At 48.7% G+C, this 27991-nt stretch overlaps 1 protein-coding gene across 7 annotated transcripts in view; it reads right to left on the bottom strand.

Moving 5' to 3' along the window:
* The window catches only part of LOC127593812 (ELKS/Rab6-interacting/CAST family member 1-like), a 69929-nt gene that overhangs the window by 26524 nt on the left and 15414 nt on the right, over positions 1-27991 (bottom strand). For 3 of the 7 annotated variants that reach the window (XR_007960517.1, XM_052055464.1, XM_052055459.1), the window contains exons 5-18: positions 27654-27910; positions 27312-27483; positions 25327-25401; positions 25106-25261; positions 24877-24969; positions 24060-24227; positions 23795-23962; positions 20708-20845; positions 19955-20095; positions 17543-17683; positions 15867-16060; positions 12822-12833; positions 8975-9110; positions 6012-6143 (exon numbers count right to left, since the gene is read on the bottom strand). Coding sequence is in view for 5 of the 7 variants with exons in the window: in XM_052055464.1 (XP_051911424.1) it covers positions 6012-6143; positions 8975-9110; positions 12822-12833; positions 15867-16060; positions 17543-17683; positions 19955-20095; positions 20708-20845; positions 23795-23962; positions 24060-24227; positions 24877-24969; positions 25106-25261; positions 25327-25401; positions 27312-27483; positions 27654-27910 (1983 nt within the window). In the remaining 2 variants the exon portion in view is untranslated. The remainder of the gene's footprint in view (positions 1-6011; positions 6144-8974; positions 9111-12821; positions 12834-15866; positions 16061-17542; positions 17684-19954; positions 20096-20707; positions 20846-23794; positions 23963-24059; positions 24228-24876; positions 24970-25105; positions 25262-25326; positions 25402-27311; positions 27484-27653; positions 27911-27991) is intronic. The other 4 variants (XR_007960518.1, XM_052055461.1, XM_052055460.1 and 1 more) reach the window with 3 other exon arrangements.

The following is a 27991-nucleotide window of genomic DNA, read 5'->3' as shown; positions in this document are numbered from 1 at the left end:
CGGAAACACAAGTTCCATTTTTCAATTCCGAGCACTGAAGTGCTTGAGGGATGGAGGGATGAACCCTGCTTGGAAAAATTGCAGAGTGTGCCACGTGGTTGCCACAAAGCAGCGCATACACACCTTTTTCTCCGCTGACCGTTAATGACGAACGTCTTGCTCAAAATGACGCTAAAATTTTGCTGCGGTCAAGTGGGACAGTTCCCTGACACACACATGCTACATATCAATATACGGCAGTAAGCCTAACTCGGGAATGGATTTGAAATTATTATTATTTTTTTTAAACAAGCCCCCAAAATTTGTCCAAAAAATGCTGCCAAAAATTCAGTACATGTTTTTGTAAATATACGTACAATTCACAGAGGAAAATATGAAAAAAAAAAATAGTGGAGGAAAAAAATAATCAGTGCTTAGTTGGGAATGGATTTGAAATTATTATATATATATATTTTTTTTTAAACAAGCCCCGCAAAATTTGTCCAAAAAATGCTGCAAAAAATTCAGTACATGTTTTTGTAAATATACGTACAATTCACAGAGGAAAATATGAAAAAAAAATAGTGGAGGAAAAAAATAATCAGTGCTTAGTTGGGAATGGATTTGAAATTATTATATATATATGGTTTTTTAAACAAGCCCCCCAAAACTTGTCCAAAAAATGCAGCAAAAAATTCAGTACTTGTTTTTGTAAATATACGTACAATTCACAGAGGAAAATATGAAAAAAAAATAGTGGAGGAAAAAAATAATCAGTGCTTAGTTGGGAATGGATTTGAAATTATTATATATATATTTTTTTAAACAAGCCCCCCAAAATTTGTCCAAAAATGCTGCTAAAAATTCAGTACATGTTTTTGTATATATACGTACAATTCACAGAGGAAAATGTGAAAAAAAAAATAGTGGAGGAAAAAAATAATCAGTGCTTAGTTGGGAATGGATTTGAAATTATTATATATATATTTTTTTTAAACAAACCCCCAAAATTTGTCCAAAAAATGCTGCAAAAAATTCAGTAAATGTTTTTGTAAATATACGTGCAATTCACAGAGGAAAATATGAAAAAGAAATAGTGGAGGAAAAAAATAATCAGTGCTTAGTTGGGAATGGATTTGAAATTATTATATATATATTTTTTTTAAACAAACCCCCAAAATTTGTCCAAAAAATGCTGCAAAAAATTCAGTAAATGTTTTTGTAAATATACGTGCAATTCACAGAGGAAAATATGAAAAAGAAATAGTGGAGGAAAAAAATAATCAGTGCTTAGTTGGGAATGGATTTGAAATTATTATATATATATTTTTTTAAACAAGCCCCCAAAATTTGTCCAAAAAATGCTGCAAAAAATTCAGTAAATGTTTTTGTAAATATACGTGCAATTCACAGAGGAAAATATGAAAAAGAAATAGTGGAGGAAAAAAATAATCAGTGCTTAGTTGGGAATGGATTTGAAATTATTATATATATATTTTTTAAACAAGCCCCCAAAACTTGTCCAAAAAATGCTGCTAAAAATTCAGTACATGTTTTTGTAAATATACGTACAATTCACAGAGGAAAATGTGAAAAAAAAATAGTGGAGGAAAAAAATAATCAGTGCTTAGTTGGGAATGGATTTGAAATTATTATATATATATTTTTTTAAACAAGCCCCCAAAATTTGTCCAAAAATGCTGCTAAAAATTCAGTACATGTTTTTGTAAATATACGTACAATTCAAAGAGGAAAATATGAAAAAAAAAATAGTGGAGGAACAAAATAAATCTGTGCTTAGTTGTCAACCACCCGGTGGATCTCATGCTGTCCGAGTAGGCCTAAGAATTTTTTTTTTGCAATAATATTGCAATTTTGAGTGAGTTGACTTTTATGAAATAAAACAAAAATATCCATCCATCAATCCATCATCTACCGCTTATCCGGGGCCGGGTCGCGGGGGCAACAGCTTTAGCAGGGAAGCCCAGACTGCCCTCTCCCTAGCTACTTCTTCCAGCTCTCCCCGGGGGATCCCGAGACGTTCCCAGGCCAGCTGGGTGACATAGTCTCTCCAGCGTGTCCTGGGTCTTCCTCTGGGTCTCCTCCCGGTGGGACATGCCCGGAACACCTCACCGGGGAGGCGCTCAGGAGGCATCCGAATCAGATGCCCAAGCCACCTCATCTGGCTCCTCTCGATGTGGAGGAGAAGCGGCTCGACTCGGAGCCCCTCCCGGATGACCGAGCTTCTCACCTTATCTCTAAGGGAGAGCCCGGACACCCTGCGGAGAAAACTCATTTCGGCCGCTTGTATCCGGGATCTCGTTCTTTCGGTCACGACCCATAGCTCGTGACAAAAATAAAATGTACAAAATGAGTTCTTGCACTAAATGTTGGCTTCTTCAAAAGTTTAGTGCCGTTTTTACCGTTAATTTGAGTTATTTTTTCAGCCCTATTGTGTGTGTTTGGCTGCTGCGGCTACATTAGCACAAACAAATACGCTCGATTGTACGTTGTGTAACAAGCAAAAGGGAGGCCCCCTTTCACCGCCTCATTATTGTCTCTGTCGCCGTCGTGATTTTATGAATCATTACGGCGAGGCCTAATTTGCGGTGACACACTCGTAAAAAAAAAAAGAGGGTCACATAAAAATATTTATTTTCTCGCGTCTCTGCAGAGAATCCATCTGGCCGCTACTGAATGCGATGCTGTTTAAAGAGCGGTTTGCACTTTTTTCTGTCATGTTTATGTGTGTTGGAAGGAATGTATGTCGTGTCGATTGAACGCTGTTCTGTCCGTCGCGGGCCTGTACAAAATGGCCGAATTGCTGTTGATGTTGGGCAACGTCTGAGTTTGGCTGCCGCCGGCCCCGCAATTTGACATTTTCTGCTCCGTGCCACTTCGCCGGGGGCGTTCAAAGTCCAGGATGCTCACCGGCACCGCGTCCTGCCTCAATGGCGTCTGCTCCGCTAATTAAAGAGGCTGCTTTGAGCTTTTTTTTTTTGAAAAGTGTCATGGCAATACATCTAAAATGGAAACAAAGTCAGGACTTCGGGAAGATGAACACATGTTTTTTTCCAAGCACATCTTTGCAGCGTATGTTTCTTTCCGTTCAACTGGAGAGAGGCTACGGCAAACAAAAGGCCACCTCGGGACGGTACTTATGAACAGTAAAGATATCAACATTAAGATTGTCCTGACACGAGCACGTGACCACAAACTTCTGCAGTGGTGGCGTCTCTGTCCCCCCCGCCCCCCCACTTCCCCTCGCAAAATAAAATGAGTTGCCAGCCAATCGCAGGGCACACAGAAACGAACAACCATTCACACTCACACTCACACCTAGGGACAATTTAGAGCGTTCAATCAGCCTGCCACGCATGTTTTTGGAATGTGGGAGGAAACCGGAGCACCCGGAGAAAACCCACGCAGGCCCGGGGAGAACATGCAAACTCCACACAGGGAGGCCGCAGCTGGAATTGAACCCGGTACAGGGGCTTTAGGTAGGGGTGGCTGCTTTAGAGTGCCTCATTGTTGCAAGTTTGCATGTTTTCGGAATGTGGGAGGAAACCGGAGCACCCGGAGAAAACCCACGCAGGCCCGGGGAGAACATGCAAACTCCACACAGGGAGGCCGTAGCTGGAATCGAACCTGGTACCTCTGCACTGTGAAGCCGACGTGCTAACCATTGGACTACCGGGCCGCCCCTTCTGTGAACCAAAACTAATGAAATTAAACTAAAATTGAAAAAATATATTTTTTTTTATTAATTACCAATTAATTACCAATTACCAATTAAAAAAAAATCAATAAAAATAAAAAAAACAAAAATGCTAAAATAAAGTGGGATTCGAAAGAAAAGGCAATTTCTTTTCGTCTTTGGCGACTAAGTTAGCCGCGAGAAAAAAACTGACGTAGCACCACGCGCTAGGCTAATTGTACTTTCACGTCCGTGGACTGCTTTTTAGTACTATTTGATTTGTGATTGGTTGTTTTTAAAATACTATTTTGGTTGAGTTTTTACTACACAATATTTACTATGATGTTTTTTTAAAATCTTGCACACAAGCAAGAAACACTTTAAAAAAGAATAATAATAAATGTGACTGGGACATGCTAAATCAATCATTCAAAGTTGTCGTTTATGACCGTCTCCAAAAATATGCCGATCTGTTGTTTCAAGTCATGTGACTTGAAAAACCGACAGACGGTATTACTCGTTTTTTTTGTCCATCAAAATCAAACTTTGCGTTTCCCAACGTTTGGAGTCCGGAGCTCTTGCGCAACAGGCCGCAAATGTCCACCCGGCGAGGCTTATGTGTGTCAAAAAACAACAAGCGGCGGCGCTATCATTACCGACTTGGATGCTGAGTTTGCACGCCGACCCGCCGCTGAAGATAATTGTCCAAATAATCCGTATTTACCGTGACGGAGCGTGTCAGCGAAATGCGGCAAAAAGCAAAACGACCCTTTGTGTTTGCCCGGAACGTCCGTCTACGGGACGGCCAACATTTAGAGGCAGGAACAACAATGGAGTGCCGACGTTTTTTTGCCAACAGCTACACGGCGCCGTGTTTTCTCAGGGCGGTATTCATCCTCACGGCCCACGCTGTTTTCTTGTCTTTTTTCCAACGCTTGTCAAAAGCCTTGCAGCCCCTCTGGAGGAACATTTTACATCTCTGAGGCCTTGTTAAGTCACTCCTGGACCGATGGAGCAAACTGCGGTCTCATCTCCGAAACGCTTCCTGCGGAACTTTTCCGCCTCCTCGCCGGAGATAAACACGGATAACGCACGAGGCGCTCCCCCCGCTTGGCACAAAGCTGTTTGTGTGCCGGCAGGGGTGGACAAAATGCAAGTTGTTCTTGAAATAGGGATGTTTACCAAAAAACGAGGAGCGACTGGGCAAACACGCGGCCGCACCTGAATGAGCTCAGTTGGCACACTGGGGCAATGCGCGATGTGTCATGAGCCACATTTGGCACGGCGATGTTGCATATGGGGCGGCCCGGTAGTCCAGTGGTTAGCACGTCGGCTTCACAGTGCAGAGGTACCGGGTTCGATTCCAGCTCCGGCCTCCCTGTGTGGAGTTTGCATGTTCTCCCCGGGCCTACGCGGGTTTTCTCCGGGTAGTGCGGCTTCCTCCCACATTCCGAAAGCATGCAAACTTGCAACAATGAGGCACTCTAAAGCAGCCACCCCTACCTAAAGCCCCTGTACCGGGTTCAATTCCAGCTCCGGCCTCCCTGTGTGGAGTTTGCATGTTCTCCCCGGGCCTGCGTGGGTTTTCTCCGGGTAGTGCGGCTTCCTCCCACATTCCGAAAGCATGCAAACTTGCAACAATGAGGCACTCTAAAGCAGCCACCCCTACCTAAAGCCCCTGTACCGGGTTCAATTCCAGCTCCGGCCTCCCTGTGTGGAGTTTGCATGTTCTCCCCGGGCCTGCGTGGGTTTTCTCCGGGTAGTGCGGCTTCCTCCCACATTCCGAAAGCATGCAAACTTGCAACAATGAGGCACTCTAAAGCAGCCACCCCTACCTAAAGCCCCTGTACCGGGTTCAATTCCAGCTCCGGCCTCCCTGTGTGGAGTTTGCATGTTCTCCCCGGGCCTGCGTGGGTTTTCTCCGGGTGCTCCGGTTTCCTCCCGCATTCCAAAAATATGCGTGGCAGGCTGATTGAACACTCTAAATTGTCCCTAGGTGTGAGTGTGAGTGCGAATGGTTGTTCGTCTCTGTGTGCCCTGCGATTGGTTGGCAACCGATTCAGGGTGTCCCCCGCCTACCGCCCGGAGACAGCTGGGATAGGCTCCAGCACCCCCCGCGACCCTAGTGAGGATCAAGCGGCTCGGAAGATGAATGAATGAATGAATGTTGCATATGTTGGCCAAGAAACACTTTTTGTCTGTGCCAGACACGTCGATGGGGGAAAAAATACAAAAGCTAATCCTCAGGGGTTGAGCGGCGGAAGGGAAAGTGAAGGTTTGGGGTCACTTTTTTTTTGGGGGGGGGGGGAAGGTGTGACACGGAGATAGAAAGTACCTGTTTCTCGGCGTGTGTGCGGGCCTGCTCCTCATGGGCAAGCACCAGCTCCCTCTCGGTCGTGATCTGAACGCTCTCCCTCAGGGCCTCCTCCAGCTCCTCAATGCGCTCCTCCTTATAGCGTATGGAGTCCTGCACACACACGTGCACAAAATGAAAAAAAATGAAAAAGAAAAATTCGGTACGCCATGCCAGTAGAGTGATCGATGTATTTTCATCCATGGAAAAGGTTGGATTTTACTTTGGCGGGGACGCCGCATTTATAAGTTGGATTTTTCTTCTATTTTTTTTTTTAAACTGCACTAGCAGACTATCCATCCATCCATCCATTTTCTGGACCACTTAATCCTCACTAGGGTCACGGGGGTGCTGGAGCCTATCCCAGCCGTCTTCAGGCAGTAGGCGGGGGACACCCTGAATCGGTTGCCAGCCAATCGCAGGGCACACAGAGACGAACAACCATTCGCACTCACACCTAGGGACAATTTAGAGTGTCCAATCAGCCTGCCATGCATGTTTTTGGAATGTGGGAGGAAACCGGAGCACCCGGAGAAAACCCACGCAGGCCCGGTTGGAACATGCAAACTCCACACAGGGAGGCCGCAGCTGGAATTGAACCCGGTACAGGGGCTTTAGGTAGGGGTGGCTGCTTTAGAGTGCCTCATTGTTGCAAGTTTGCATGTTTTCAGAATGTGGGAGGAAACCGGAGCACCCGGAGAAAACCCACGCAGGCCCGTGGAGAACATGCAAACTCCACACAGGGAGGCCGGAGCTGGAATCGAACCCGGTACCTGTGCACTGTGAAGCCGACGTGCTAACCACTGGACTACCGGGCCGCCCACTAGCGGACTAATAAAATTAAAATATGTTAAAGGAGCGCGAAAACCACCTCGCAAACCCCCCGAGGGCACCATTTTAAGATTCTGGAAAGCCAACGTGGCGAGTTTGAAATCAACTCGAGTTGAAAGCGCCTCGCAAAACATGACGGCGGCTCACATAAACCGACGGGGCAAAATATTTTACACGGACACATCGGTTTCCGCTTAATCCGATTAAACTGATAATCCGCTCCCTCCTGAGCAGACTTTGGAATTCGCAAATACACCTCGAGGGGTTTTTTACAAGTTAAAAATATGATGACGTGACATTTAAGTGGGACATGTTTGGAGTCCCGGTCCAGATGCAACATGAGTCGGAGTCTAACAATGCGGACTGAGGTGGGCCTAATTTAATTAAACGGCTCTTATCGCGCCGAATCGAATTTACGGTCCGAATTATACTCGGGTTTCACTGACTCCCGGTCAAAGAATGCCGGGAGACGGTTCCCGAAATGAAACATCGGTTACGGTTATTTGCCGGGGTCCAGCGGTTGTGGAGTCACACAAGCGAAAACTGTCATCTGCCTCTAATCAAGGGAGGCCGCGAACAATTCCTGGAAGAGCGCAGATGGGGTGCGGTGGGGGGGGGGGGGCGGTTTAGGGAGGGGGTAGGAGAAAAGGTGACTGGGGAAAGTTCAAGGGGACGAGCTGGAAGAAAGCGAAGGACGGCGCAGTTCCGCATCTCGACTTCAATGCGGAGACGCCGCGGCATGAGAAGGGAGCCCCCGTAGAAAAGCCGCAACATTCGCCGCATAGCGACGCGCGGGCGTGGCCACGTCCTTTTGCTTTTCTTGTCACCTCATTCCCTGTCAATCATCCTCTCCGGATACCCGCTGGCGCACACTCCCCGAGCTGCATCCGACGTGTTGCCTGCTTGACATTGCCCAAGGCGGCTTTCCCTGTCACATTTTGACATGTCGCCATTGTTGTCATCGCGCCAATATATTCACGGTATGGGGCCGCTTCTCCTCCACATCGAGAGGAGCCAGATGAGGTGGCTTGGGCATCTGATTCGGATGCCTCCTGAACGCCTCCCCGGTGAGGTGTTCCGGTCATGTCCCACCGGGAGGAGACCCCGAGGAAGACCCAGGACACGCTGGAGAGACTATGTCACCCAGCCTGCCTGGGAACGACTCGGGATCCCCCGGGGAGAGCTGGAAGAAGTAGCTAGGGAGAGGGAAGTCTGGGCTTCCCTGCTAAAGCTGTTGCCCCCGCGACCCGGCCCCGGATAAGCGGTAGATGATGGATGGATGGATGGATGGATGGGGCCAGAGAGTGAGTCGGAGGAGAAAGTTTTTTCTCTCCCCCCCCCTTTTTTTTTCAAGATGGCGCCCGAGTAGGCAGCCTTCGGCAAGTGCTCTTCAAGAGCCTTGCTTTTTTGTTCTTTTATGTCTTTTGTTTTGTCACATGTTTGTTGTGGACCTGATATGGACTGTTTTCAGCGCTTTTTGGCCACGACATTCGTCAAAGGAGCAGTATCTGTGCTTGGTGGTTGCGCCTTCTCGACAGCACGCCTGTCGGTACCAGCACAGATTTTGATTGGGAGGAATGTCGGCGCCATTGACTGTCGGTGCTGGACAGACCTGGGGCGCTTGTGTTTTTTGCGCCAGTAATGGGTAGCATTTTTCACAACCCCGATTTGTTCAGTGGAGATGTCGGCGCTGTTGGAAAGTTGGCGTTGGTGCAGCTGGATGGATGGCCGCTGATATTTGGAACCGTGAGTCGCCGCTTGGAATTGAAGTGGATTTCCACGGGACAGGAGAAGTGAACCAATCTCTTTTTTCGTCAATGGATGCTACAGCTTCTTGTTGACTTTGAAACTTAGCTTGTAGCCGACGTGTGCGCATTTTGAGCGTGACGTCTCTGATCCACTGGTTAAAGGACACTTTGATTCTCTCCTCTTCCATCTCAAACTGCTTCAAACAACAAAGCGTGTGACGGAGAAGTGGTTAGGACTGCGCGACTGTCCGCGTTTTATGTTATGTGTTGTGTTTATTATTTTACTTTATGTTTAACTGTTTTGTAAAGCGCTATATAAATCAGCATGTATTGTATTGTATTGTATTGTATTGTATTGTATTGTACCTTTATCTGCTGGGAGCTCTCGTTCATGTTGTCCTCCCTTTTCTTGGCCTCCTCCATCAGCTGGGCGTTCTTGCTCTTCTCAAGTTGCTCCTTGTGCTTCAGGTTGGCCACCTTCTTGGATTGATCCTTCATCTGCCTGCGCGCACAAAACGTACCGAGCCAATTAGGGAATATTCGCGTCTTCGTATCGATCATCCCACTTATTATCATAGCTGCGACTTTGACTGTGTATGGATTTGATTGGGCGGGAGCCGGTGAGTGACATGGGTGTCAGTGAATGTCAAAGGTAACCCCCCCCACAAAATACAATAATTTTCATGCACCCTGTAACCTGATAGGCTGCCTCCTTTGTCCTTTTGTATTGGTTTTTCGCAACTCCAATAACTCTATAGACCGTCGCTAACACCACAAATGCACTAGGTGCATTTTTAGCCGATGATCAGGAAGTGCAGGCAAATTCAATGGCCCGGACGACACAAAGGCTTCGAAAAAAAATATTGGAAAAAAAAATGGAGAGAGATTCGTCACGGAAGCAGAAGGCCTGTTGGATGGAGAAAGGATTTAATCCCCTTCGCTTATAAGCTGCCTGGAAGCCATTGCGCCTCTTGTCACAAGCCTATCGGCTATCACACCCGCTTGTCTCGATCGGGACCTTTAATACCCCCCCCCCTCACCCCCAACTCACTCTCTCACGCGCGCAGACATACTTGCAGTCAGCTTGGCTCTAATGCCAGGAAGATTTAACAGCTTACGCCGAATAACGGCTCGGGATGAAGGATAAGAAACACACAAAGTCTGAAAAGCGACCGCAACAGAGGTGGGCGTCGACTCCACTTTTTGTGTTCTGACTGTCTTCGCGGACGTTTGTCGCTGCGGATGCGCGGGACGCTAGTCCGGCACTTCAATAGATTATGCAGAGTATTTCAGTCACCCCCCCCCCCTCCCACCCGTCCTGAAAATGGACCAAATGAAAGTTTTAAAGCCCTAGACCTTATTCCACCTGGCATCCATTTAATAGTTCCGCTGAGAATATGCAGTCTTCTGGTAGTTACTGTGAGTATACGATTGCGAGCATTAAAGATAAAAGGACCGGGTGGAGGTTCCCGCAGAACTTTTCAATTGGTGCCCTGACCCGGATCCTTCTTCTTCACCTCAGCCTGTCACCGAAAGACATCAAGTCACATAAAAAGACACATGCTCAATCTGATCTGCATCACCTACATGGTTTCAGTATTTTTGGGGGGGGTTAGAGGGGCGGTGGGGGCTAGGGGGGGTGAGAGAAATATCTTTTCTAGCCCCACGTGTGTGCGTAACAGGTCATAAAAAGGCAGGAATGTTCCTATTGGAGAATGTCCAGGAAGCACCTAGCATCCAGCACTCCGAGGTTCACCCCCACCCTCCCCCCTTCATGCAACATTTACTTCATGTATGCGAAGGGGGGTGCATGTGGAGTTGATTTTTTTTTTTTTTTTCCGTTCGGGCAATGTTCCCTGTTGACCCCCCCCGCGCTCTGGTTTCATGTTGATTTTTATCCTGCTAATCACTTGTTTGGCTAGTTCATTTGCTGCTTGTAGATCACAAGCCTCGTGCATTAGACGGCAACTCCACTCTGCTCTCGTTGATTTCTCTCCCCCCCCCACCCCCCCTCCCGCCTCTCTGACTGAGGCTCTTTTGGTTCTATCCCCATCCACTTAGCGCACCACGGATGACAGGCAACCGCAGCAGCCCGTCAAACAATCGCCACATTTTTCACCCCCGAAACGTCAGCTGCAGGCTCTTAAAACGTGATCATGGGACTCCCATGGCGCTAAAAAACACGCCGGGATCGAACCTCCATATTTGCTCTCTCATTAGAAGCTTCAGAATGCAAGGAATTTGTGTCCAAGCGCTTTTAAATTCCTCCTTAAGTGAGATCAAATTTATATCGAGTCCAAACACGAGCCGCGTTGTATGGCATCAAGCCCCTCGGACCACACACGCAAATATTTCAAGAGAGCGCTGTTTACATGTGTTCATTTAAGCGCGGTTGGCCCGCGCGGCAAACGCGCTATGCTAGGCGTTAACGTCAATAAGCGCAAAAAGCGTGCTGACGACACTTTGAAGAAAAAAACGGCAACATTCCCCAATGAATTACTCACCACGCTAACACACCGCTTCAAAAACTTCCCTTCCAACTCACCGACACAAGAACTTTTCTACCTCCTTCATTAGCATGCGGCTCATCATTCAGGCGCCCCGCGCGAAGGTAATATTAATATTGCATTTGGAGTCTGGCATCAATATTTGATCAGAAATACTCCCGGGGACTCATATATGTTTACTGCACACAGTTCACACAAAATTAACATCAAGGATTTCCTTTTAGCCACTTTCGCGCTTTCTTTTTCGGAAAAAGAAAAACGGTGATTCTTTTAGATGCCACAAGAGGGAGCCCACGAGCTGACCACATTTTCTAAAAATCTGACCACATTTTCTAAAAATCATGACCATTGACAGATTTTGATGGAACAAAAATTGCAATCTACTATATCACTATTTCGTTTTTGAAGTTTTTTTTTAACGGAAAAATCATCCACGCCACAGCTAGAGCATGCTTAAAAAAAAAATAGTAGGAGTACCTCAAAAGGCTCATATTGTCCGAGTTCCAACTCCTGAGCGTGAAATTAGTGGCGTGTTTTGGTAAGGCTTAAACAGATGCGATAAAGCGCGTTAAGTAGTTTTGAACACGCTGCTCGGGGGTTTTGTTACTGTTGGACAAGGCCCGATGAGCTTCATGCTAAGTTACGATAACAGCCCTCTGCTTTCATGCGCAGGTATTTCATTTCCAGCATTAAAGAACTCGGTGATTTTTTATTTTTATTTTTTTTTTAGAGGCAGAAAGGTCATGTTGAATTTCCCAACGTGTTTCTCTGAGTTCTACCCAAATTATTCTCCATTGAGCCGTTAAAAGGTTTGAACTTTCCCGGCCCGTTCCTCGCTCATGTTGTGGTGAGTCAACTCTCATGGGAAACGAGAAGAAGAAAAAGTTGCATGCTGGGTAAGCGAAAGAAGCTCTTTCGTCACCTTTTTTGTTTTTCTTTTCCATTTTTTTGCGTGCGACACATCTCCTGTTTTGATGTGAGGAACTCCTCATCCTCCGCCAAACATCTGACATCAAAGTTTTCGCCCCCCCCCCCCACCCCCGAACAGAATTGTTTTGTTTCTTTGTTCCTGCGGTTGCTTTGAGGACTTTGTGTGACTCTTACTTAGCGCAGAGGTGCTGCGCGGAGATTTTGCGGGCTATCGTACCTCTTGGATTAACTGCGTGAAAGCTGAGGGAAGGGCATTCACAATTTTTTTTGGGGGGGTGGGGGGGGGGAGACATTTTTGTTCTGTTGTGTTTAGGTTTTTTTTTTCGCCCAACACAAAAACAAGACCAAGAAATTCAATTCATTTCCGGACATGCACAACCATGCGTGACGTTGACTGCGTGCCTTATCCACACAAATATATCGTTTATCGGACTTTTCCATTGTTCTTCGCAAATTCAAGAAACGAAGAATTCACGTTCTTTTTCGGCCTATTGCCCCAACCCACCGAAGTGTAAAAATTGATCAAGCGATATCGCTTTCTGCCGTTCTTTAGTTGCAAGCGCGCATCCGCATTCATGAAAATGTGCCGATTCAAGTTTGAGCATGAGTAGGATGGTACGACGGTGCTTCGAGTTTCCTCCTCGACTGACAAAAGCAAGGCGAGACACGACCGGAATGATTAAAAAAAAAAAAAAGAAGCAGAGTTTATGACAAGAGCGAGGACGGGAACCGAGGAGGACCCCGGCAGGAAAACGAAAGGCATGCCGTATACTAACCTCGAGGCAAGACTTGGCAGGGTGACGTTGGCGTCGGCGAGATGAAAGAAAGCCAAAGAGGGGGAAAGGTGAGACAGAAAGTGAGCGCGCGGGGGGGGCGGGGGGGGGGGGGTTAGCCGGCTTGATCACATAAAGTGCAACGGCAGATCGGAGGGAAGCGAGAGTGAGACAGGTGCGCCGACATCATCATCGCACGGGCAGGCAGGATGGAAGGCACGAGCAGTGCAACGGGCGAGGCAGGCAAACGAAACAACTTTTGAGTCCGTTTTTTTTTTTTTTTTTTCTAACGAGTTCACCCAATTTGGGTTACTTTGAGTAAGGGAGCTCATTGTGTGTTTTGACTCGCTCAATGTCTCCACTTGACACAATTTGTTCATCTCCAAAAGTCCTCCCTTTTCTTATTTTTTTTTCCTTCCAATTCTTTCAACTCCTCTCCATCCCCGCGCTCTTCTTTCCTTCCTCTCCGTCGTCGCCGTCTCGCTTTGTTTTCCACCCCCGCTGTCCAAATCCTTTATTTTGGCCATCATGGCAGATTTTTCAGCTCCATTTCCCCCCCTCAGTGTGAAGTCACTCCGTCTGCTCCAATTACCATCCTTGTTACTGAAATAAATAGCCCGGCACCGCATTATACAGCTGGATTTACACACGCGGGAAGGTCGATGATTGCTGGGCCTGGTTGAACCCGCAATGCGAGCTTTTCATCATCGGCGTTGCCGCCGCTAAGTCATACAAGCGGGCCGGGTTGGAAACGTTCCACCTGGCCTAGATTTTACACTCCAAGGCCGTACGAAAACAAGCGATTGGTCATCGATCGCGAGGGTTCCAACCCGCATTCGAAGCCGGGGAGATTCCCGTCCGTAGGTTTTAGCCATCCATCCATTTTCTGAACTGCTTAATCCTCACTAGGGTCGCGGGGGGTGCTGGAGCCTATCCCAGCCGTCTTCGGGCAGTAGGCGGGGGACACCCTGGATCAGTTGCCAGCCAATCGCAGGACACACAGAGACGAACAACCATCCACGCTCACACTCACACCTAGGGACAATTTAGAGTGTTCAATCAGCCTACCATGCATGTTTTTGGAATGTGGGAGGAAACCGGAGCACCCGGAGAAAACCCACACAGGCCCGGGGAGAACATGCAAACTCCACACAGGGAGGCCGGAGCTGGAATCGAACCCGGTACAGGGGCTTTATGTAGGGGTGGCTGCTTTAGAGCGCCTCATTGTTGCAAGTTTGCATGTTTTCGGAATGTGGGAGGAAACCGGAGCACCCGGAGAAAACCCACGCAGGCCCGGGGAGAACATGCAAACTCCACACAGGGAGGCCGCAGCTGGAATTGAACCCGGTACAGGGGCTTTAGGTAGGGGTGGCTGCTTTAGAGTGCCTCATTGTTGCAAGTTTGCATGCTTTCGGAATGTGGGAGGAAGCCGCACTACCCGTAGAAAACCCATACAGGCCCGGGGAGAACATGCAAACTCCACACAGGGAGGCCGCAGCTGGAATCGAACCCGGTACCTCTGCACTGTGAAGCCGACGTGCTAACCACCGGACTACCGGGCCGCCCAGGTTTTAGCCATTCGGACTCTGAACGCATCAACAACGAAACAAACCCAACCGCTTTTCGGTTGTCGGGTGCCTCCCGGATGAGAGGTGAAAAATTACGACGACAACGTCTCGTCGCGACTGAGAATATTGACACGCAGTCCCCTTTGAAAGAAAAACCTGACCTCGCCGTTCCAGTAACTTTTGGAGGGCACCTTGGTGGAGGAGGTCTGCATCCACCGGGCGAGCCCCATTCCAGTTTGCGGTCGCGACTCGCCTCAGACGAAATAAATGATTAAACATACGCTGCTAAACCCCCGCTAATTGGACGTCGGCGGTTGCTGAATTATAAATAGCCGCATATTTTTTTATTTTTTTATTTTTTTCGGTCGGCCAGACGTGGCCACTTTGAAACGAATGTCCCCCGGAATCATTAAGAGTCATTAGTTTTACTGCCCTAAAGCAAAAAAAAAAAAAAAAGACATGGAAAGAGTGCAGTGGGACCTAACGAGTAAGTGGACACGGATGATGAAAAAGACGTCTGGGCCTTTGAATAATTTTTCTCTTTTTTGCGCGACGTCTTGGGGGAAAAGAGCCCCGTCGGTGTCGACAGACGTGAAGACGACAACAATGACAAAAAGTGTTACGAGGGGTGGTGGGCACAGACAAAGTCACACAAAGTTAGAAACCATTCCTGTAATTGTTACGGGAAAAAAAAAAAAGTTGCATCAGTGACGGGCGAGAACAAAAGAGTGGCAGGCCGCACGGTTTTGGGGAGCAGAAGGTTTTTCCTCAGGAGAACGGTCACAATATTTTAAGATTTGCAGAAACTCGGCCCCCGCTAGCGTGCGACGCTGCGCCTCAAAATGGAGCTCATGAGTGAATTCAGCTGCGTCCCATAAAGGAAAAAAAAAAATGCGGCCATTCATCTTCCCTCTTTTTGTTTATATTATTTCCAATGTGTGACAACTTGAATGAATGTTGTTTTCCCATACAGGAAGGATGGGAGTCATTTTTTTTCCCCCCACATGGGAGGGGGGGACGCTGGCATATCCCCCGGACATCTGACAGGCAAAGTGAGTCGTTTTTTTTTTTTTTCGATTCGGGTGTGTCGTGCAACTGTCCAAATGTTTTGACAGAGCCTCCACTCACGTGCCCAGGTAGTCCCACACCAGCCCGCCCATTGGCTGCTGTGAGGCGGCTGGGGCAGGGGCTTGTTTTGGCGTCTGCTGAGAACGCGGCGGATGAGGAGGCTTTCTGGTGTGTGAATGAGGTGGTTAAAAATAAGAACGGACGGGCGGTGACAGATGCAATAAAGTTCAAATTAAAAGGGGGAGAGAAAGAAGAGGAGAAGGTGAGAAGAAGCATAATTGAATGAATTCGGAAAATGGAAAACAATGTTGGGTCTATTCTGAGAGTCGGTGATTTGAACCAGACTGGCGTTTGATTTACTGAGCTTCGTGAAGTCTTGTGGCGATTTCTCTTTCCACCATTCCTCGCTCACCTCTCCAGCTCATGGATCTTTTTCTCCTTGTCGTTCTTCTCGTTCTCCATCTGCCTGAGGATCTCCAGGAGCCGCTCCACCTCGGCCTGAGCCTTGTCGGTGTCCTCTTTGTGACGGCTCACTTCCTGCTCCAGGCCGGCGATGCGCCGCGCCAGTTCGGCGCTGGCCGCCGACTCGGCGGCCGCGCTTTGAGCCTGTGACCGAAAGATAATCACCGAAAATCAGCGGGGGGGGGAGACGAGAGGCGACTATGGAAACGAGAAGTTGAATGAGTTCGGACGGAAGGGGAACGAGCCAAGAACAACATTTGTGCTGAGGACGAGTTGTGTACGGGTTTAACGAGGCAGAAAACACAATTGCGAGCCCTGCGAATACAAAAACGAAGCATTGTCATCACTCAATAACATTCATGTAAGATTCTTCACACCATTTTGGACCACAAAAGATCTTTTCTGAAAGTGGGGAAGGCTGCGTTCTTGTCTGGGTTCGTTCAAGGTTGCACTTAGGGCGGACGACGAGACACTCTAAAGCCGCCGCTGCTGCTACCTGAAGCTGCGGTTCACATGCTAGCTGTAAATAAGTTGAACTCCCCCCCAAAAAAAGACCAGAAGCTAAGTGGGGAAGGCTGCGTTCTTGTCTGGGTTCGTTCAAGGTTGCACTTAGGGCGGACGACGAGACACTCTAAACCCGCCGCTGCAGCCTGAAGCTGCGGTTCACATGCTAGCAGTAAACAAGTTGAACTCCCCCCCAAAAAAAGACCAGAAGCTAAGTGGGGAAGGCTGCGTTCTTGTCTGGGTTCGTTCAAGGTTGCACTTAGGGCGGACGACGAGACACTCTAAAGCCGCCGCTGCTGCTACCTGAAGCTGCGGTTCACATGCTAGCTGTAAATAAGTTTAACTCCCCCCCCCCAAAAAAGACCAGAAGGTTTGCCTTCTATCTTTATCTGTGTGGCATGCATGCACTCACAGCCAACAACAGGGCGCTCTGCAGCCGACGCCGCGTGGTAGCTAGCTGCAGACCGCTAATACCAAACAAATGCGCCGTGAAAGAGAATTGAAACGCTAAAAGACAATCGATGACGCCAGAGTTGTCAGTCGTTTCTGACTGCAAACCGATCTCCAAATTCTGAACTAGGTTGGGATTGTTTCTAAGATGATGTTTGCCTATAAACACACAGTAGTCGCATTGGCTCCCCGCACCACCTCTGCTGTGCCAAAAGGAAGATACACACCAAAAATAAAAACAAAGAAAAATAACCCAAAGTTTAGGACCCGAAGTTATAACAGCTGTGATGTGTTTCCCAGAAGCAAATGTTGCTCTTGGGACACATTTTGCGTATGCATACGCACGTGTGTGTGTGTGTGTGTGTGTGTGTGTGTGTGTGCCCGCAAGTTATAAACCGTATTAGTTTTGGGAGTGCGCAAGCCCTTTTACGGGTCTTTATGTGGAGCGTAAATGTTTGGGTGTCTTGACAGCATAATGGGCAGATGTGTGTGCAGGAGAAGACAAATAAATGAGGAGAGAGAGAGAGAGAGAAGAAAAAAAAACGCAACACACACACACGTTCACACGCGCCGAGTGTCAATCAAAACCGACCCAACTGGGAGTCTGCCTACACAAAGACTCAAAAATGGAGAAACGGACGTCCATGCACCATCTGCGTTTGACTTACGGACCTTCTTGAGTTGATTCTCCAGCTTGACACACTCCTCCTTCTTTTGCTCCAAAGTGATCTCCATGCTCTTCAGACGGTTGTCCTTCTTCAGAGCCGAAGAGGCCAGGGAGGAGGCCTTCTCTTTCAGGTCCAAAACCGACGCCTTGGGGGGTGAATGCAAAAAAAAATTGTTATAATAATAATTCCATCCATCCATCCATCCATCTTCTACCGCTTATCCGGGGCCGGGTCGCGGGGACAACAGCTTTAGCAGGGAAGCCCAGACTTCCCTCTCCCTAGCTACTTCTTCCAGCTCTCCCCGGGGGATCCCGAGGCGTTCCCAGGCCAGCTGGGTGACATAGTCTCTCCAGCGTGTCCTGGGTCTTCCTCGGGGTCTCCTCCCGGTGGGACATGCCCGGAACACCTCACCAGGGAGGCGTTCAGGAGGCATCCGAATCAGATGCCCAAGCCACCTCATCTGGCTCCTCTCGATGTGGAGAATAATTCCAGATCATCAAAATCTGATCCGTCACTCATAATTCAGAACGGATGTTTGAATTATAATTCCATCATAGCATACCGGACCTTTTAACCTCTTTGCCTTGACGGGTGGCGCCCCCCCCCCACCCCTTTTAAAAGCACTTCCGTCCCGCAATAACCTGCTCCTTGCATCTTACTCATAACCGTGGGGAAAATAAAAGCCCTCAATCAAAATAAAATGGTATTTTTATCCTTTGAGGTATTCCTCTCAAGTCAAGAGCGTGACTCATCATCACGCTGCTCTTCAAAACTTTTTCCCATGACCTGACTCTCTCTCTTTTTTTCCCCCCACCTCATTCTTCCCACTTCATCTTTCCATGCGTGAAGTCCATCTCCGTTTTTTTTTTCACCCCCCTTTTCAGTCTTTGTAGCAGTGATAGAGACGCGTCCGGGGAGCCACCAAGACGTATAATTTTACACTCGGCCGACTCCAAAAAACCAGACTGCGGATGATCGTGTTCGGTCAGAAAATACTTGCTGCTTTCCTCTCGTTATCCAGTATTTAGGTTTTGTGTGTGTGTGTGTGTGTGTGTGTGTGTGGGTGGGTGTAATGCCGCTGTTGTCAGGCAAACCCCACACGGGCATTCCGGAATGCTTATTTTCTCCCGTGTATATTTGGAAATTATACAACGACGGGTTTCATGAGCCCACGACATACTAAAAGTAACCGCATACTATAGTTCGAGTCAGAGAAGGCGAAATTACCCACCCTGGCTTTTTTTTCTTTCTTTTTTTAAACAATATTGTGTGCATTTTAGCGCAGTGTTTGGGTGGGGTTCCTCTTTTAAAAGGTTTTCATGATCACTACTCAGTACGTGCTAGGAGGAGAAAAAAGGGAAGGGGAAAAAAAGTCTCACTTGACGGGGGCTTTAGGTAGGGGTGGCTGCTTTAGAGTGCCTCATTGTTGCAAGTTTGCATGCTTTCGGAATGTGGGAGGAAGCCGCACTACCCGGAGAAAACCCACGCAGGCCCGGGGAGAACATGCAAACGCCACACAGGGAGGCCGGAGCTGGAATCGAACCCGGTACAGGGGCTTTAGGTAGGGGTGGCTGCTTTAGAGTGCCTCATTGTTGCAAGTGTGCATTTTTTCGGAATGTGGGAGGAAGCCGCACTACCCGTAGAAAACCCACGCAGGCCCGGGTGGAACATGCAAACTCCACACAGGGAGGCCGCAGCTGGAATTGAACCCGGTACAGGGGCTTTAGGTAGGGGTGGCTGCTTTAGAGTGCCTCATTGTTGCAAGTTTGCATGTTTTCGGAATGTGGGAGGAAGCCCGGAGAAAACCCACAGAGAAAACCCAACATGCAAATTCCACACAGGGAGGCCGGAGCTGGAATTGAACCCGGTACCTCTGCACTGTGAGGTGGATGCGCTAACCGCTGGACCACCGGGCCGCCCGCGTATCGAACATGCAGATGCTACATCTGCGGGTATATAAGAAAGATGCTCGATAAATTTGCATCCATTTATCCAGGTTTTAATAGAGGTATCGAATTGGCAGTACTTGATTTGAATATTTTTCAGGATTTTCAAAACCTCATTCCAGCGTTGCTAACCGCACGCATTAGCAGCGAATGCCAGCGTCATTACGAGTGCAGGAAATTGCCTCGTCACCCCCCGCCCCCGCCCCCCCCTTCCTTTCTCCTTCGTTTTCCCCACAGATGTGCGTTTTGCATAAAAGGTCACGAGGAGGTGCGCTTCCCGCCGACCGCCGGTCTTATATTATGTTGTCAAGGGGACGTGACTGTTTTATCATTGCGGTCCTTAGGCACAAGGACCTTGGCCAGGAGAGGGGGGGGGGGATCTGTTCTACGGCGATAGATCAGTCAAGGTTCTCCTTGACAGGGAAGGTGAGGGTGGAGAATAGCACCGATATCGATGTTTGCGCGTGTACCTCGCGGTCCGCAAGGTCGGCCTGCATCTGGGAAACTTTCTCCCGTAGCTCCTTCAGCTCCTTCTTGGTGGACTCCACCTCATCTCCCTTTTCTCGTTCCTCTCTCTCCCGTTGCTCTTTCAATCGCTCGATGATACGTTCCTGGATGCGGCGAGGGGGAAGAATGACAGATGGAAACAACGACATTTAAAAAAAAATAAAAATAAAAAATCATGCACCTTCAATCCAGATTGAATTTCCACGCTCATAACAGTTGCATTAAATTTAATATGTATGGCAGCGCCGACAGGATAAACAGCCAAAGCGTGATTTTCGACACATAATCCGTTCTGGCGGCGTATTTTATATCCACTAAACGACTATAGACGCCGGGGCCGTGGTCGGTCCAAGCGAGTGAACGGGAGTTCAAATTGAAGACACGACAAGAGCGCGGTGTTGGTGTGACATAAGGGGGAAAGATAGAATGTAAAAGAAAGCAGGAAAGACATCCAATGCAATAAAAATGAGGAGGGGGGGGGGGAGTCGGGGGGGGGCTTGGGAAAGTAGGAGACGACACTCACCTAACGCCTGCCAATACACACATTGGCCCCGAATATGAGTGACCAAATAATTAATAGACACGCCGTGAATAATTTAATAAGCAGGCCGTGTGATTACTGGTTCGCTTCCCGCTGGCTTAAAAGACGCGGGTGGTCGGATTTTTTGGGGGGGGGAACGACGACATCCAGAATGGAGCGAGCGGGTGTCGCGTACCTTCTCAGACAGCGCCTCCTCCAGGGTTCCCAGAGCCGTGTCCGTGTTGGAGGTGTCCGTCTGTAAGGATTTGACTCGGCCTTTGAGGCCGCTCAGCTGCTTGTCCTTGTCCTTCAGTTGATCCTGGAGGTTCTCGATCTGCGAGAGGAGAAGAAATAAATACAACTGTGTGTCAGATTTCTGAACGTATCGGGAAAATGGCCGTCGGAAAAGATGACGTTTGGCTATTTTGGCTGGTGGTGTTTGATGACTGAAACGCTTCCATAGCAAATTCGGCCAAGCGCGCCTTTGGGGCACCGCGCGGGCCTTCGCAAAACTGTTCCAATGAAGTTGGAAGCGTATGACTGTCCAAAATGGGTCCTCGGGGCCAACTAAGGGGTCATGAATACAGTGTGTAGTGAGTGAGAGGTTGATGAACTGACGTTGCAAATTCACAAAGGGCGTGTTTTTAAAAGGAGTGGACTGAATGAAAATTGCAGTTGGCCTCGATCGTTTTGGCTCATCTGCTCGCCGCCAGTCTTAATATATTTGTACTGGTGTGAACAGAATGGGCGGGCCGGTAGTCCAGTGGTTAGCACGTCGGCTTCATAGTGCAGAGGTACAGGGTTCGATTCCAGCTCCGGCCTCCCTGTGTGAAGCTTGCATGTTCTCCCCGGGCCTGCGTGGGTTTTCTCCGGGTGCTCCGGCTTCCTCCCACATTCCGAAAGCATGCAAACTTGCAACAATGAGGCACTCTAAAGCAGCCACCCCTACCTAAAGCCCCTGTACCGGGTTCAATTCCAGCTGCGGCCTCCCTGTGTGGAGTTTGCATGTTCTCTCCGGGCCTGCGTGGGTTTTCTTCGGGTGCTCCGGTTTCCTCCCACATTCCGAAAACATGCACACTTGCAACAATGAGGCACTCTAAAGCAGCTACCCCTACCTAAAGCCCCTGTACCAGGTTCACTTCCAGCTGCGGCCTCCCTGTGTGGAGTTTGCATGTTCCACCCGGGCCTGCGTGGGTTTTCTCCGGGTAGAGCGGCTTCCTCCCACATTCCGAAAGCATGCAAACTTGCAACAATGAGGCACTCTAAAGCAGCCACCCCTACCTAAAGCCCCTGCACCGGGTTCAATTCCAGCTCCGGCCTCCCTGTGTGGAGTTTGCATGTTCTCCCCGGGCCTGCGTGGGTTTTCTCCGGGTGCTCCGGTTTCCTCCCACATTCCAAAAACATGCATGGTAGGCTGATTGGACGCTCTAAATTGTCCCTAGGTGTGAGTGTGAGTGCGAATGGTTGTTCGTTTCTGTGTGCCCTGTGATTGGCTGGCAACCGATTCAGGGTGTCCCCCGCCTACTGCCTGAAGACAGCTGAGATAGGCTCCAGCACACCCGCAACCCTAGTGGGGATGAAGCGGCTCGGAAGATGAATGAATGGTGTGAACAGATCATCGCCTTGGCTTTTATCACGTTACCATCAACTATTTAAAAGAAATTGGTAACATAAAACTAGAGTCCCTCCTTTTTTTGTGTCTTTATGATTTGAGACATGAAAAATGATGTCATCAAGGAAAAAAATAAAATAAAAAGAAACCTCCCACTTTCATGGCGTGTATTTTGGTGCGTGCACTAAAACATCTCCAGCACCTCATTAATCAACCGCTGACTTGACAGCTTGACTGACAGCTCGCCCTCCTCGCACACACTCGGGGCGCTTGACATTGAAAAGCCGCAAGTCTTTGATCCCCTTCTGCACTTTTCGAAACTGACAAAATTGTCGACGGGGAACCCCCCCCAACCGTCGCAATAATAAGCTTCCGACGGGTATTTCAGCATGCGCAAATGGCTTAAAAACAAGCCGGGAACGATGCGACCCGGGTGGGAACAGCGGGGCGCGTCACCGGCGCCCGCTCAAGACAGTTTGCCTCGCATTCCATTTGAAGCCGACAAGAGGCCATCTTTTATTGAACGAGGGCAGCTCATTAGTATTCATCTGCATTTCAAAACACGCCCTCACGCCCTTTTCTCCTCTCTTCTGTCTTGATTGGTAATTATGTCTTTCATGAACTCCCGTCTGTTAATGGGAGACTTTCAAAGAATGCACTTGACCACTGGACTCCCAAACTAATGATGATCAGGATAAATGGCGCAAGTGGATTTTGTTTAATTCGGCGGATGCATCTTGATTTTCCCGCAGATATGTCTCGCTCCCCAAATATGCAGTCAGACAACCATTTCTTGTAAAATGGCACTAAAAGTGCTGGGGGTGCTGCAGCTTTTTCGCTAGCCTGTGTTATGGCGCCGTCTGCTGGTTGTGGTTTGAAATTGCAGTTCGATGAAATGAAACTCATTCATTCATTCATCTTCTGAGCCGCTTGATCCTCACTAGGGTCGCGGGGGGTGCTGGAGCCTATCCCAGCTGTCTTTGAGCAGTAGGCGGGGGACACCCTGAATCGGATGCCAGCCAATCGCAGGGCACACAGAAACGAACAACCTCACTCACACTCACACCTAGGGACAATTTAGAGCGTTCAATCAGCCTGCCACGCATGTTTTTGGAATGTGGGAGGAAACCGGAGCACCCGGAGAAAACCCACGCAGGCCTGGGCAGAACATGCAAACTCCACACAGGGAGGCCGGAGCTGGAATTGAACCCGGTACAGGGGCTTTAGGTAGGGGTGGCTGCTTTAGAGTGCCTCATTGTTGCAAGTTTGCATGTTTTCGTAATGTGGGAGGAAGCCGCACTACCTGGAGAAAACCCACGCAGGCCCGGGGAGAACATGCAAACTCCACACAGGGAGGCTGGAGCTGGAATTGAACCCGGTACAGGGGCTTTAGGTAGGGGTGGCTGCTTTAGAGTGCCTCATTGTTGCAAGTTTGCATGCTTTCGGAATGTGGGAGGAAACCGGAGCACCCGGAGAAAACCCACGCAGGCCCGGGAAGAACATGCAAACTCCACACAGGGAGGCCGGAGCTGGAATCGAACCCGGTACCTCTGCACTGTGAAGCCGACGTGCTAACCACTGGACTACCGGGCCGCCCATGAAATGAAACTGCCTAGTGTTATAACAATTTTTTTTGGGGTGTGTGCGCACACACCAACAACAGCCACTAACCTTCTTTTGAAGCACGACGACTTTGCGCTCTTTGACATCCAGCATGTCCTTGAGGTCGCTGATTTCTCCGTTCTGTGTGCTCTTCTCGTCTGAGATCTCCGATATCTGCTGACTCTTTTTGGACAGAAGCGACTCTTTCTCCTCCAGGCGAATCCGCAGCGCGTCCACCTGCGCGCATCACAATGAGAAGGTCAACATCATCGCATCTGATTGATGTGATGTCCTTTTTTTTGGGGGGGGGGGGGTCATGGAACAGCAACTGTGCCTCGGTCTGTAATATGGCAGCCCGCTGCTCCTTGGCGGTGAGCGACTCCTTGAGGACGTCCACGTGTTGCTTGCTGTCCGAAAACTGGTTGTTCAGAGTTTCCAGTTTGGTGCGGAGCGCCAACAGTTCGCTGTCCTTACGATTCAGCTCCTGCTTCACCTGATCCATCTGTTTTTTTTTTCATAAATAATGAAAAAAGGAGAGGTTAAAAAAAAAAAAAAGATGGACTCGCGTAGTGGTGGAAAGCCTTTTGGAATGTTTTTGAAGGAGTGTGTGACGTATAGACATGAATTTTTTATTTATTTTATATTATAATTAATATATATATAAATATCTAAATAAAATGTGTATATTTTTAAAATAAATATTTAAATATTTTTACAAAATAAAAAATAAACATATAATATATATTAATAAATATATTATAATTATTATAATTAATATTATTTATTAAATGTTATTTAGACATCATCGTGGTGACTTTTGGGGCTTTTCTTTCTTCCTATTTTTTCACATATATTTTTGATGCATTTTCTGTACTCCACTACAAAGTCGCCTAATGCTGAAATGTCTTGGTGAAAAGCGCACACACAGTAACTATTCTATGCAATATTAGTCAACCTATCAACAAGCCTAACTAAGCTACTGGGAAACGTCATGCATGGAAGGTTGAGCGGGTTAGCGTCGTGGACATCAGTCACGCTAGTGGGAATCGACGAAAGAAGCGATAGAAGCGGCGCGAGAGGCAAAAAGCGAACACGGACTGTCGAGCGGCAGGACAGCAGCCAACAGGCAGAGACGGAGGCGCGTCTCTTACTGCGGACGCCTCGCGTTGCAGCTCATTGGCCCGTTCCCTGAGCTCCTCCTTCTCTGATTGGCTGTGACCTAACTCTTCCTTCAGCTGATCAACCTGGCGAGGAGGAGGAAAGTATATCCTGTGGCAGCGCCAGACACACAGCCCATAAAAGGAAGCCACTTCCTGCCCTATTTCGCTTGATGTATCCCCGCTTTGTTCAAGTAAGAAAATGCGATTTCAATGAAGTCACCTTCGTCTTCATAAACTTGGAGTGGGATCGGTACACCTCCATCTGCTTGATCTCCTCCTCTCGCTCCTCGGTGCTGAGCGCTCCATTGGACTTGAGCATGTTCACCTCCTCCTCCAGTTCCCTCATGCCGCGCTCCAGCGAGCTGATTTTGGCATCCTGTCGGGAAATGAAAGCGTCGAGAGTGTGCGCGGGGGGGGACCTTTTTTTTCTTTGAGCCTCACCTTCATTTCGATGACCGTCTGCAGGGCCTTGGTCTTGGTGGACTCAGGAGCTGCTTCGTACCTCCTGTGCAGCTCCTGAGGGACAAAAACGGAGCGAGCGTCAGCGGGCGACGGCAAACGAGGTTGGAGGGGGGGACGGGGCGGTGGAGGAGATGGTCGCGCGATGACAACCGCGGGGGAGGAGTGATTGGTTCGTGTCAAGGGCGCAGGGTGCTGGAGGTGGACATGAGGAGGAGGGCAGAAGGGGGCGAAGATGGCGGGATGGTCGCGACGGGAAGGTGGGGAAGGCGAAGGGAAGGAAGGTGAGGAACGGACGTGGGGGTGACGCGAATGGGGCACGGGGAAAGAGCGCGAAGGCTGGAATGGGGGAGACACGTGGAAGGGAGGTGGGACGGCGGGAAATGAGGGAGTGATGGGGGCCGAGGAGGAGCCAGGGTAGAGTTGTTTTCCCCTCGCCGATGCGCTGGCTTTGAGCCTCCACGGGTCGATCCGATCGTCCCACATCGCCAAAAAAAGCTCAGTAAACAATTGGAATCAACGACAAAACTCTTGCGAAAATCAAACCACGAGGCACTCTATGTGAGCTCATTGGTTGAAATGCCGATTTGCTATCCTGTCCGATCTCACGGGGCGAATGAAGTGAGAGAACAGAGGGGATGCCGAAGCACAACGGGAAGAAAAGAGGAAAGAAAACGAGAGCGCCGGGGCACAAAGCGAGCGCGGCGGAATGTCCGCATCACTGCTTCTCTTTGGGAGAAACTACTCTCAGGGGCACAGGGGGGCAAAATTACACATACATGAAAGCAATGCAGGCTGACATGGCTTGGGGGCCATGTGCATAGAAACATAATATGTAGGCCATGGTGTCATTAAATGTAAAGATGTGTGAAAACTGCCTAGCAACTGATTGGCGAACAGTTCAGTGGAAAGAATGTTCAGCTTTGACTCTGCCAAAGTCCGGCCCGGGGGCCAAATCCGGCCCGCGGTCGAATTTCATCCGGCCCTCGGCCCCTGTCATAAAATCAGTGCCGTCTGGCCCGCAGGTTGGGCGCAATGGAACACGTGTTGCATTGACTGAGGTCTCGTAGACTGGTGAGTGATGTTTCATAGAGTAGTGCTTCCCTCTAGTGGCTAAATGAGTAATAGCATTCACTAAATGAGTAATAGCATTTAGACACTAGAGGGCATCACTCACGAGTTAACAAGACATCACTCCGTGTTTATATTGGTGGCCCGGTAGTCCAGTGGTTAGCACGTCGGCTTCACAGTGCAGAGGTACCGGGTTCGATTCCAGCTCCGGCCTCCGTGTGTGGAGTTTGCATGTTCTCCCCGGGCTTGCGTGGGTTTTCTCCGGGTGTTCCGGTTTCCTCCCACATTCCAAAAAACATGCCTGGCAGGCTGATTGAACACTCTAAATTGTCCCTAGGTGTGAGTGTGAGCGCGAATGGTTGTTCGTTTCTGTGTGCCCTGCGATTGGCTGGCAACCGATTCAGGGTGTCCCCCGCCTACTGCCCGAAGACAGCTGGGATGGGCTCCAGCACCCCCCCCGCGACCCTAGTGAGGATCAAGCGGCTCGGAAGATGAATGAATGAAGACTCAGGAGACTTCTGTTTAAGAAAAAGTCAAGTGAATAAGCAGTTGCATGTGATATACCCGTTTCAAATGAACCAAAAAAAAAATTCTTAAGATTGTTGAAATTAAAATAAAAATGGAAATGTGAAACAGACTGGCTTACTAAAATTTGTTGAACAATATTGTTGTTCAATGTAAAGAATGTCAGCCAAGGTCGGCCCCCCGACATTTTACCAACATAAAATCTGGCCCCGTTGGCAAAACGTTTGGACACCCCTGCTGTATGACTTTCATATTTAAAAAAAGGCACTAACAATAATTCACCACTAGAGGGAAGTGTTGGATGAGGTGTGGATTGTTGGAAGCAATGAATATGAAAGCCGCATTAATAGGATGGTGATCTTCGCACACACCTCTCTGAGTAGCAACATCTCCTTGTCCTTCTGCTCCAGTAAACCCTCTAGCTGGTGAATGGTCATCTCGGCGTCGGCCAGCCGCCTCGTCCGCTCGTGATCCTCCTCGCTGGCGCGAGACGACAGGCCTTTGCTCTGCAGCATTTCCAGAAGCTTCTTGATGGACTCGTCCCTTTTGGCGAGAGAGAAGTGCCTTGACAGTAAGGGCTGAATAATATTATAGGATGTAATTGTCAAATTGCGAAAGCTGCTTCATTTCGTGATTGTAGTCTATCATCGGTATTGGGACGATACCCAGACTTATTTCACGATTCATGATCAACCCAAATGCCTGAAATTCACCTGGCGTTTAAAGTGTGCTTCTGAGTGTCGATCCTCAGCTCCATCTCTTCCACGGTCTTCCTCAGGAGGAAGAGCTCCTTGACCTGCCGCTCATATTCGCTGTGGAGACGCAGGAAGTTCTCCTCTGTCATTTCCTGCGGGGAGATAGCCTGGGATCCGAGGCGGCCCGTCTCGGAGTAATCGGACTGGAACAGCTGGTTGAGATCGCGCTGGATTCGGAGCTCATCTTGCAAGGCCTGGATGGTGCACTGGAGATGCTGGTGGAGACAGACAATAATAATAATAATAATAATAATATTTTATTTGTGGGCGCCTTTCTAGAAACTCAAGGACACCTT

This window comes from Hippocampus zosterae, chromosome 21 (assembly GCF_025434085.1).
Source record: "Hippocampus zosterae strain Florida chromosome 21, ASM2543408v3, whole genome shotgun sequence".
NCBI classification, from domain to species: Eukaryota; Metazoa; Chordata; class Actinopteri; order Syngnathiformes; family Syngnathidae; genus Hippocampus; species Hippocampus zosterae.
The sequence above is the reverse complement of the archived record's forward strand: the minus strand, read 5'-3'. Positions and strand labels throughout refer to the sequence as shown.